Source organism: Macrobrachium nipponense, chromosome 28 (assembly GCF_015104395.2).
Source record: "Macrobrachium nipponense isolate FS-2020 chromosome 28, ASM1510439v2, whole genome shotgun sequence".
Taxonomy (NCBI): Eukaryota; Metazoa; Arthropoda; class Malacostraca; order Decapoda; family Palaemonidae; genus Macrobrachium; species Macrobrachium nipponense.
Window position 1 is genome coordinate 63,625,494 of NC_087217.1, and position 12,014 is coordinate 63,637,507.

General features: G+C 37.1%; 2 protein-coding genes across 3 annotated transcripts in view; one reads left to right on the forward strand and one right to left on the reverse strand.

The window, feature by feature from the left end:
* Positions 1–3,131: 3,131 nt before the first annotated feature.
* Positions 3,132–8,394, reverse strand: LOC135201825 (U-scoloptoxin(01)-Cw1a-like). The gene is made up of 4 exons (XM_064231101.1): positions 8,334–8,394; positions 6,287–6,413; positions 4,487–4,634; positions 3,132–3,267 (listed from the first exon to the last, which is right to left on the reverse strand). Exons 1-4 carry the CDS (start codon positions 8,356–8,358, stop codon positions 3,139–3,141), a joined length of 429 nt encoding a protein of 142 aa, XP_064087171.1. The 5' UTR covers positions 8,359–8,394; the 3' UTR covers positions 3,132–3,138.
* The window catches only part of LOC135201826 (U-scoloptoxin(01)-Cw1a-like), a 184,451-nt gene continuing 175,594 nt past the window's right edge, over positions 3,158–12,014 (forward strand). Inside the window, exon 1 of one of the 2 annotated variants that reach the window (XR_010311613.1) lies at positions 3,158–3,295. The gene's annotated coding sequence lies outside the window, so the exon portion shown is untranslated. The remainder of the gene's footprint in view (positions 3,296–12,014) is intronic. The other variant, XR_010311612.1, reaches the window with a different exon arrangement.

The following is a 12,014-nucleotide window of genomic DNA, read 5'->3' on the forward strand; positions in this document are numbered from 1 at the left end:
TTTTATGTTCACAAATATTAAGCCACAAACATCTCTTTTAATACATGTTCACTATACCTCGGGAATAATTTGCATCCAAAGGGAATAATCACAGAAGTACTCATCATTTATAATTTCTCATGAGTGAAGGTGTTCCCAAATGAGAGTAAACTGGCGGACACTAACGATTATTTGTTTGGATAATATTTGTGTGCATATATATTTTTTATATATATATATATATATATATATATATATAGATATATACTATAGAACTACTGGTCATTTTCGCCAGTTAAATATGTAATTGTAATAGCCACAATGCCTTCCTCTCTAATTCCCGAAGCTATTTTGGATACGCTTGCTACTACAAAGCCTTAAGATCCAAGTGCAAGAATGAAGAAATTATGATGTCCTTATAATATATATATATATATATATATATATATATATATATATATATATATATATATATACATATATATATATATATATATATATATATATAAATTTAAAAACTTCTATCTATTTTTGCACAGCTCTTGGATGGAGACTCATCCTTGATCGTATACGACACAGACTACGACAATTACGCCGGAGTGTTTGAGTGTCAGAATTTAGGGTTTTTCCACCGTCGCAATGGCATCGTCCTCGCTCGGAAGCCCGTCATGGATAACATGTACAGGGGCAGGGTAAGATTTCTCTTTTTAACTATATCGTCAAGCCTTACCTCTCTTAAAAGCTCATCATAAATTAGTCGTTTGATCTCACAGCGATGTCATCGTACTACATCATCCTTTACACTTACAGCGAACGCACCTAATTTCCCCCTCAAACGTTTCCCCCTCACAGGCAAGGCTTTACAGTGACGTCATCAAAGCCGACCACTACCAGAGGGTCCGCCAAGGCGGAAGCAACTGCATGTACAAGTACAAGTACGTCCCGAGGAACGAGACGAACGGAAACCATTATGACGAGTATAGCGGAGACTATTACTACAATGACTCCTGGGAATACGAGGCTGCCCACTAACATCGAAGTGAAATAGAACAGGCCCTTGGAAGAGGGAGACAGGGAATTTTGAAAGTCACTGGAAAAGAATGGTAGGATCCTGAACAGGTAACAGGAGATCATTGAAGAAGGAGGATGGAGCAGATCATGGGAAAAGGAAGACAAAAGTGATTAGTTGATTTAAAAAGGATGTTGGTGTATTTAGGTGACCAGTGAGGAAGAAAGATTAAGAATTCGGGTCGTTAGAAACTACCGGTGAAGGAAGATTCTAATGTGCAAGAAAATATGTAAATTTATTAGAATAAGAATAAATAATTCATTGATTAATAATAGATAATTAGGAAGAATTGGCAAGTCACTACATGTTTATGCTCTTCAAAATAATCACCAGGGATTTTAGAAAATTATGAACTTTTAGACAATGATCAGGTCACTAAGATTGTATCAAGTTCAACTGAATCAATGTTATAAAAGAAAATAAAACATTTGCTGGTATAGCGAAACATGATAGTCATATATATTATGAAATAAATTTTATGTTGTTTTGGGAACTAACTAGGTTGCTGCATAAGGAAGATCAGGGAGATAAAGTAACTAAACGTATTAAATTTATATATATATATATATATATATATATATATATATATATATATATATATAGTGATATATCATTCACCTAATTTACTGAAAGACTTTCGTTTAAGACTTGCCCAGACTTCATAATTGTCAAGAACTAATTTTAGGTTTAATGATATAATACGAATAATACATTCTATCATTACGATCACATAAACAATCATTGCCATTTTCCCATATTCAAAGGTTAGCCATTTCCTTAATTAGATCTTATTAAAGTCTAATTATAACAGATTTAATTTTATAATAAGACCTTGAAAAATTCGAAGGATCAAGTTTAAAAGCGAAAGTAGGCCTACGCATACTTTTGAAGAGTACCATCATCAAAGGAGGATTACAAAGAATATTTACTTTAATCCACAGACGATTATCAAATGGTTTATTTATTTATTTATTTATGCGGGATAATACAGTTCAACATAGGAAGCTAAGAAGGTTTCCTCCTACAAAATCAGATTTTATAATTTTCTTGTAAACATATTTTATACCCGATTGTGTTACTATTGTTATTGTCATTTATGATACCGGTTTTGCCGTGTGAAAGTAGGTGAGATTATACCTTATGCAGTATAAATTTTCAGAGCAGTGACCAAAGCCTGTATCATGATTTTTCTTAAGGTAAAAATTTATGAGATATTGAAAAATATTGCTTCAGTTCTATGCATGTCATAATTTTAGTAATCTTTAGAGCAACTTGCAAATTTGCATTCACTGTAAGTCTAATAACATATCAATTGTACATGAATATAATTAAAACCTTATTATATAGTGAAAATAAAACAGAAACTAACTAGCAACATCTTTTTATTTACAAACAATTTTTCAATTATGCAAAACAACAAGGACAAAAACACGAGGATGATCTGCCGTCACTTTTCTGCACTTTCTAAGACTTACATTCTTTGGAACGCGACGTCAACAGGCCAACAGGGTGCGTTCCTTCGGACACATTTTGTACCATCCATCACCGGCCAGTGCTTCTTGCAAGCAAAATTCATGGAAAGCAATGAAAATATATCGTATTAACAGGCTTGATTGACATAAGTAACGAGTAACTGCAAGGAAGCAAGCCAATGTGACATTTGACACCGACATTTTAGATATTGTTGAGACCGTCTCTGAACTGCCCGTCCGGCCGGTTGAAGTAATGGTTGATATTGTACAAGGTGGCTGCCGCTTTGCTAGTCAGAGAATTCTCGGCGAAATTGCAGGTCAAAGACTAACATTATGAATCAAAAGCCAGAGCCAGAATTTCAGCAACAGGCTGGAATTCACGAAGAAAACCAAAATGGCGCGTTGATCGATGCGGGTAAAAATTACCCGTTGTTACCCAACTGGCCAAGAGGATGCGTTCCTTCGGATACATTTTGTACCATTCATTACCTGCCTGAGCCTCTTGCAAGCAAAATTCACGGCAAGCAATGGGAAACTATTGCATTAGCAGTTTTACTGACATAAGTAATAAGTAACTTGCAAGGAAGCAAGCCAATGTGACATTTTTTCTCCGACATTTTAGAAGATGTTGTTGAAACCGTCTCTGAACTGTATGTCCTCCCGGTTGAAGTAATCGTTGATGTTATACAAGGTGGCTGCAGCTTCGCAGGGCAGAGAATTCTCGGGGAAATTGCAGGTCAAGGACGACTGGAAAGGAGAAAGAGACATCGCAGTGGTAAGTAGGATATTAGGATATGGGTTGATTGTAGATGAACATTGTGAATCAAAAGTCAGTCAGAAATAAAACAACAGGCTGTAGTTCAGGAGCTACACCAAAATGGCGCGTGCACCGATGTAGTAGCCTATACGCAGATAAATTACGCCTTGGTGACCTACAGGCTTATACATTCGATTCTCGAAAGTTGGGATACCCAAGTCGCAGTAACTTTAACTTGACATATAGTAAACTTGAGAATAAAATATTCCAGTTTCCACTGTGGACTGATTTATATGTATATATGTAAATAGATACTGTGTGGATGCATTTGAAATGTCTGAACGAATGAATCGATAAACAAATAAGTTGAATTAAAAATGAGGAAAATCAATCCTAATTGACATCTGATTTATGTCGCTGCCGGGAACCAGGTTATCGTAAAAGCATCCTTTTACTTTAAATAGTGTAAGTTAGTAGCGTATGTAAGAATGCTAAAAGTGAAATCGAAGCGTTAGATAAACACACGGCTTTATGACGAGATTCAGCGAGTGCAACTGTGCTGCGTAGCCTATAGTTTAACGAAATCGGTCAGCCATGGCTCCAAAATCCCATCACCATTTTTTCCATCAAATATTCTTCCCATAACTTCACTTGAATCGCATACATGGCGTAGCAGTTCTTGTGGGCCGTAGAACTTACTTTCTCTTCCCCATGGAAGCTTTGTAAGGAAAAACGGAGAGGGAAAGAGATGGTGAATAAGGGAAGGGTGTCCGATAATTGTTGACAGGGCTATATCCTTAAAGAAAAAAAAAAAATGGCAAAATTTTAAACACCAAGTTCAGACAAAATATTTATCCGCAAAAGAGAACACAGTAGCCTTTTTATCAGGTACCTGAGTATTTTATGAATGGAGCATTATGGTTTTATATATAATATATATATATATATATATATATATATATATATATATATATATTATATATATTTATGTATTTATGTAATTTATGTGTATATACTATATACACATATACGAATAATACTTTGTTTAGACACGTGTATATATATATATATATATATATATATATATATATATATATATATTATATATATATATAGACACGTGCCTATATGTATATATACAGTATTTGTATATAATTATAATTAAAATAATTGAAATCTCCAACGAACACTTTAAAAATATTGAACAACCTGATCAAAGATGGATCCTTCGCCGCAGATGAAGGAGAACATCCTAACGATGAGACGTCCTACGGGATCAGAGTAAGGGTAGCAGATGTGGAATACCCGACAGGCGTTGGCTTGATCGGCGTAATAGCCGTATTTGCGACTGGAGCAGCTGTTGGTTGGGATACACAATTAAGGCACAATTCGTGATAATTCAGAAATTGCGCTTCATCCTGCGTGAGATTATTCGTATAATTTTATATAGATTTAAGAAATGGTTGATTGCTCGGTGCTACTTTGGATTGTTATCTACGCGTCACCTACATCGAGGTGCTAGTACTAATGAACGGGCTGGAAACTGTCTCTCTCGAGAGTTCACATAGGCATGGGATGCATGTTCCACATCTCCCGAGGGATACTTTTGTAAAACGTATTCCTCAGGAAAGGTGGAACATAGATCCTAACCCCGTGAACTCTCGAGAGAGACTGAGAGTTCCTAGCCCTGCGATTGGCTTATCAACGGCCAATCAGAATCGTCGTAAGGGACTGGGCTAGACGTCAAATGCACGGTTGATGTGAATATACTTTAGTACTAATGAACATTGCTGAAGCTCCTAGGGACGCCGTGTATAGTACTAGATCCTCGGGGATCAAAGTATGTGAGTATAATATACACCTATTTCTATATTGTATGATCGACAAATTATAATATTAAATAAACGATATCTTCGTGCGGCCGTTTACTTTATATTTATCATACGGTGTTTAATACTATACCTAGTAGATTCACATCAACCGTGCATTTGACGTCTAGGCCAGTCCCTTACGACGTTCCTGATTGGTCTAGGCCAGTCCCTTACGACGTTCCTGATTGGCTGTTGATAAGCCAATCTCAGGGCTGGAAACTCTCAGTCTCTCTCGAAGTTCACATAGGCAGGATGTGTGTTCCACCTCTCCTGAGGGATACGTCTTTGAGGAGAGGTGGAATATACATCCTGCCTATATGAACTCTCTCGAGAGACTGAGAGTTTCCAGCCCTGTGATTGGCTAATCTACGGCCAATCAGGAACGTCGTAAGGGATTGGCCTAGACGTTAAATGCACGGTTGATGTGAATCTACTATAGCACATGGGAGTAGTGACGCGTTGATAATAGGTGAAGTATCGCCGATTGGTCTTTATTGGAATTTGGTATGTATACGAGTGTGGAGTTAGTTTAAATCACGTGATTTTCTTAACTGTCAGGTAGATAGTTTTAGAAATAGCCTAAAAAAATTGTTATTAAATTACGAAAAATTAGGAAGGAACGATATAATATAATCTTATAGGGATGACATAAAATGAAAACTTCATTTTATGGCAGTTATTCGAGAGCATATTGCAGTTTCGGTAAAGTCACTAATTTTGGAAATGCTGTTTTTTGTTTTTGTTTTTTTGTTTTTTTTTATCTAGACTGTTAGTATGACAATCTACTTCTCGGACAATGTTTCAGCTAAGAAATTTATAAAACTATTACTTTAATGACTTATTAAATCTATATTTTGAATTAAGTCAATTACGAAGCTTCATGACTACTTTATCTATTTTCTCACTTTTAGAACAAATCTTGCTTTAGCCGATGAAGATTGTCGCATTTACAGAAACACACGAATAAATCTGTAGTCTCATTTGTGTGCCTAATATAGTCGGCGCTAACGGGTGATTGACAACTTCTCCGAACGTGCACTTTCTATTAAAAAGATAAAAATAAATGAAAAAAGGAGAAACACCAAGTTTAACTTTCTCCCAGACCATAAAACACCAGTTTTGTGGCAGACGGACTCACTCGAAGCCGGTGTTTATCGGGCCGACGACAAGCGAAGCATTGGAAGGCAATTCGTAGGCGAAAGGCGTCGAGTCTCTCTTCACTAGGCGTGGTAACGCCGACACCACGCCGACCGCGGCCAGGCAAGCTGGAAATAACAAATAAATAAATAAGTAAATAAAGAAAGAAAGAGACGGGAAGGAAATGTTAAAAATTGAAAGTAAAAAAAGTAAATAAAACAGAAGAAAAGAACGAGAAGGAAATGTTAAAAATTGAAAGTAAAAGAGTAAATATAAAAAAGAATAAAGAAACGACAAGGAAATGTTAACAATCGAGAGTAAATAAAGAAAGAAACGAGAAGGAAATGTTAAAAATTTAAAGGAAATAAAGTAAAATAGTAAATAAAAGAGAAGAAAGAAACGAGAAGGAAATATTAAAAACTGAAAGGAAATTAAGAAAGTAACAAAGTAAATAAAAAAAGAAGAAAGCAACGAGAAGGAAATGTTAAAAATTGAAAGGTAATAAAGTAAAAAAAAAATAAATAAAAAGAGGAAAAAGAAACGAGAAGGAAATAATAGAAATTGAAAGGAAAGTAAGAAACGTGCAAAAGGTAAAAGTTAAAAAACGAAAAAGCAAAAAGCAACGAGAAGGAAATCTTAGAAATTGAAAGTAAATAAAGTAAAAAAAAAATAAATAAAAAAGAAGAAGGAAACGTTGAAAATTGAAAGTAAATAAAGAAAGAAACGAGAAGCAAATGTTAAAAATTGATTCTGGAAAGCAAGCAAGGTCTCCCCTGTCCCGCCTACCTGGTAAAGGAACAGCTTACTTTCATTTCTTTGCCACAAGAGTTTAACTTAAAAAAGAATGGTCGCTTAGACAACATGACTTCCAATCATAAATGTGTTGGCGTTGAGTCACCGGACGTGTGATGGCAAGATCGGTATGGTCTTGGCCTGCCACCTCGGTGGCCACGAGTTAGATTCTCGGGCATTCCATTGATGTGTGAGAGATGTGTATTTATGGTGATAGAAATTCACCCTCGACGTGGTTCGGAAGTCACGTAAAGCCGTTGGTCCCGTTGCTGAATAACCACTGGTCCCATGCAACGTAAAAGCACCATACAAAAACACAAGTAAAATCGAAGACATGTGACGTTAAAATTGCAAATAATAAAGCAGCCTATTAGATTCCAAAGCCACCTGTTTCCTCTTATGTTAAATTAAGGCTGGCAAGCCAAGCACTGGAGCAATTTTGGCTATTTACCTCTCAAAACAGTCGCAAGAGGGAGGTGGAGTGGTTGGACAGGACGATAAACGATTCATAAAATAAAGATGAAATCAATGAAGTATATCTTAGTTTAACTAGACCGCTGAACTGATGAACAGCTCTCCTAAGGTTAACCCAGAAGGATTTTTTTATATTTTTTATCTTTTATTAGAAAAATGTCACATTCATTGCATAATAGGTAGGGTGTTGCAAAATATTACAAAATTATACATACAATATTTATAGAAGGATTAGATATTTTTACGTGGCCAGGAACCAACATATTACCTAGCAACGGGACCTAAGCTTCTTGTGGGAGCCTAGCCACATTATATCGAGAAATTAATTTCTAATCACCAGTAACAAATTCTGATTCCTTGTTGGCAGAGCGGGGATTCGAACTCGAGACTACCGAATCAGTAGGCGAGCACGCAAACACTCGGCCAACGAGGGTCTATGAAGGCGAAATACAAGGATCTAAATGCAGAACTGGGAGAAAACCCCACAATTGCACGAAAGAGTAATAATTAGAGAGGTTGGACAGCGAACTTCAATCAAGGGAGGAGGGAAATGTGGCTAAAGTAAAAGACTAGGAACTGAGTGGAGCCTCCAAAGCCACTTGTTTTTGTGAGCCTAAAATGGAGACAAGACTTCGTAGCACACAAGGAGGCACGTCTAAATCAAAACAGAAACAGTAGTTTTAAGAAGTGAAGCAAAAATAGATGAGTATGAATACGTATACGAAAGTATCCAAATGCACGAGAAAGACAGAATGTTACCCTTCGTCCATCTTGTAACTCACCCAGCAACTGGAGCTTCCTGTTCATGGCTCTGGAACGGAGATGGGTGCCTCCGATGAGAAGTGAGGCTTGAAAGGAACTGATGCACATTTTTGGTTTGCAACTGCCTTTATATACACGGGGAAATCACCTGCCCAGCGGCAACTTCTCTCTCCCCTTCTCCAGAAGACCTATACTGAGCTGGGCAGGGGCAGGGGCAGGGGCAGGGACTGCGTGACCTGACGGTCTTCGGGAAAGAGGAGAAGAAGAATGAAGAACATGTATGTTGTTACTGACTGGACAATCGCTTATGCTGTTTCCTCGAACTGTCTTCATTCCTGTGTATCATCTGCAGATTGATTGGATTAGCAACGACGCGTTGCATGTTGAAACTCCTCCAACTCCTTTTTATTTCTTCCTCTTCCGCTTCTCCATTACTAACCCCTTTCTCCGTATGCTCAGCTGGAAGGAAAAGGTTTAATTCCCTTGAAAAGAAAGGTTTAGTGTATGTTTTTTCGATGTATAAAATTTTTTCTCTTTTTGTTCGAAATCCACGAATTACTGCTTATTACCGCAGCTCCTTTCTTGAGTAGGATCTTTTCGCAAACTACCATTTATGAAACTTACTTTTGCATACAGGCTGTAGGCTTGCAATAGTTCTGTATATTCCTTAATTCAGTCTAAAGATACACAAAATGCAAGTGTTATTGAGAAACACTTGGGTAAATGTCGTAATGTTATGCATCTTGGCACTTGAGTTTCTGAAGCCAAGAAGAAATACGAGTTTGTGGCAAATGTTCTTTATCCTAGGGAAGTACGCACTGATAATGATAAAAATAATTTGCACGACGAAGATATTTTTTACTGACAAACACGAGGAGGTGTCATGTAGAAAAACACTCTTAAGAAAGCTATATTGGAGATGCTGGTGTTACTGGAACAGATATTGCCTAGCAGAGCATATGATGATATTGTAAAAACGACAATTTTCACCGTGAGGTGCCAACAGTAATGGTGATAAAAGTGATCTGGATGTTGCAATAATGCAGAAGATACGGTCTCCTGTGTTTGTAAAAAGCCTCAAGTCTCAATAAGCATTAAATTGGTTACAGATGATGGAGACAGAGACATGAACCCAACGGAGTAATGTTATTTTGGTGGAAAACCTTAAACTTTATGTTAAACGAAAAGTTTGGAAGGAGAAGTGGGAAATATTAATGTTGATCACGGAAGAAACATTTATCAGTTGCAAATTGTAAAATGTTGCCGTTGATATACGGGAAAAAAATGATTTGTCAATGAATGAACGAATTTCATTTCTGGCTTTGGAATAAACATTTTAAAACTGTTAATGTGAAATGTAAGTGTTATGCCGCGAGACACGTGTCTATAGCAGCAGATGGAGGAAACGTAAAACAGGTTTTAATTTAACCGTTTTCAATTTATGAAGAATTATCAAAAGATATGTGGTGAGAGTCGATAGAAAACATTTAAAGACTGCAAAATGAATTCAGTAAGATTCTCGTGCTCTGAAACTGAATGGCAAAAAATTCTTTTTCAAAGATGGCGATCGTTCCATGTTATGTTGATTAAACACGCTACCAAAGGATTGATCACCTGAGTGGCGTGATCGGTAAGGTCTTGGCCTGCTACCTCGGTGGCCGCTAGTTCGATTCTCGGGTATTCCTCTGAGGGGGTTTGAGTATTTCTGGTGATAGGCGTTCACTCTCGACGTGGTTCGGAAGTCACGTAAAGCCGTTGGCCCCGGTGCTGAATAACCACTGGTTCCATGCAACGTAAAAACACCATACAAAAAAATAAAAAAAAATATCGTAAATCTAACACATGAAAACAACAATAATATAGTTTTGAAATTACAGAAGGCATGCTGAATTATAATCAAATATTGGTATGGATAATATCTTGAAGTAAAATGAAGGCTGCATGTTATTACAGGATATATCATAACGTTTTAATAGCAATCATTTTCCCGTGAGAGGTGGGGATAGTGCCGTCATTGGACCTCATGCGGTGCACTGTAGGCATTACTTAAGGTTCTGTGCAGCGTGCCTTGGGCCCGTAAATACAACTACTTTCGTTCCTTTTACTGTACCTCCTTTCATATTTTCTTTCTTCCATCTTACATTCCACCCTCTCCTAATACTTGATTCATAGTGCAACTGCTTTGAGGTTTTCCTCCAGTTGCAACTGTCAAACCTTTAACTGTCAATTTCCATTTCACCGCTGAACGACCTCATAGGTCCCAGTGCTTGGCCTTTGGCCTAAATTCTATATTCAACTCGACTCAATAGCAATCATTTTGACGTTGAAAATTCATGTCATAGAAACATAATGTTCCCATGTCCCCAACATTCCTCCCAAAAGAGATCGCAACATCGCAGCAACCTTGATTTCGTAACATCACAAACAGTCGCTTTAATCATCGTTGCCTGTCATTACGGCAGTAGATTTGATTATCCTTGATTATTCAAGGGTTAACAGCTGCGTTAATTATCCCTTTGATAACCACCACCTAAGGTTACGTTCCGAGATGCACCATCTTTTCATCGAAGGAGAAATGAGTAACGTTATTGTTTATTCATTCATAACAGTTACTTGCATTGTTGGATATTTATACTTTTTGAAATCGGGTATCAAATTTTATGTAAAACAAAGGCCGATGGGATGGGAAAACTATTAAATGTACCTAAACTAAGTCACGCAATGGAAAATAAATATAGACTTGATCCTACGGGGTTAGTACCTCCAACTGCAACCTCTTTCATTCCTTTTACTGTACCTCCTATCATATTCTGTTTCTTCATCTTACTTTCCACCCTCTCCTAACAGTTGATTCTTAGCGCAACTGCGAGGTTTTCCTCCTGTTACACCTTTCAAACCTTTTACTGTCAATTTCCGTTTCAGCGCTGAATGACCTCATAGTTCTCAGTGCTTGGCCTTTAGCCTACATTCTATATTTAATTGACGTGGTTCGGAAGTCACGTAAAGCCGTTGGTCCCGTTGCTTAATAAACACTGGTTCCATGCAACGTAAAAACGGCATACAAACCAAAATCTATATTTAATTCAATTCATACGACTATAAACCCGCTCTTTTTGAAAATGGAAGGTTATAGAATCGTGAAGAGCGAACGGAGTAATGCACATTTTTATTTGGGAAATCTCAGATTGTTGATAAAGTTTGTGAAGAATATGTAAGAATGTTGGTGTTTTAATGTAAATACTCTACTCTCTTTCTCTCCAGGCCTAGCAATAGCGAAGTGTATCAGATTCGGGCTTATAAAAAAAAATGTATCAGATTCGGGCTCATAAAAAAATGAGTGAACAAACATGCAAAGATGGCGCCAGCGTGGTGCCACAACGCCAAGAGCCTCACGGGCTTGTAGATTAAATCACTTGCGGTAAGTGACAGATACGAACGACCGCACGTGGAATCCATTGCGTAGACGCCTTGTTAAGAGTTGTACCTTATAAGTACGCGGAAGCAGGCGCACTTGTTCGGTAGAAATGACTTGCCTCGTATCGCTGTGCTTGTGATAATATTCGTCATTCTTGTAATATATCCTTTGGATAAGATTACCCAACCTCTCCACTTCGGAATTAAGTCGTCTTTGATAAGAGAATTTTTTTCTCATTCAGTTTAAGTCTGATCATATATATATATATATATATATATATATATAT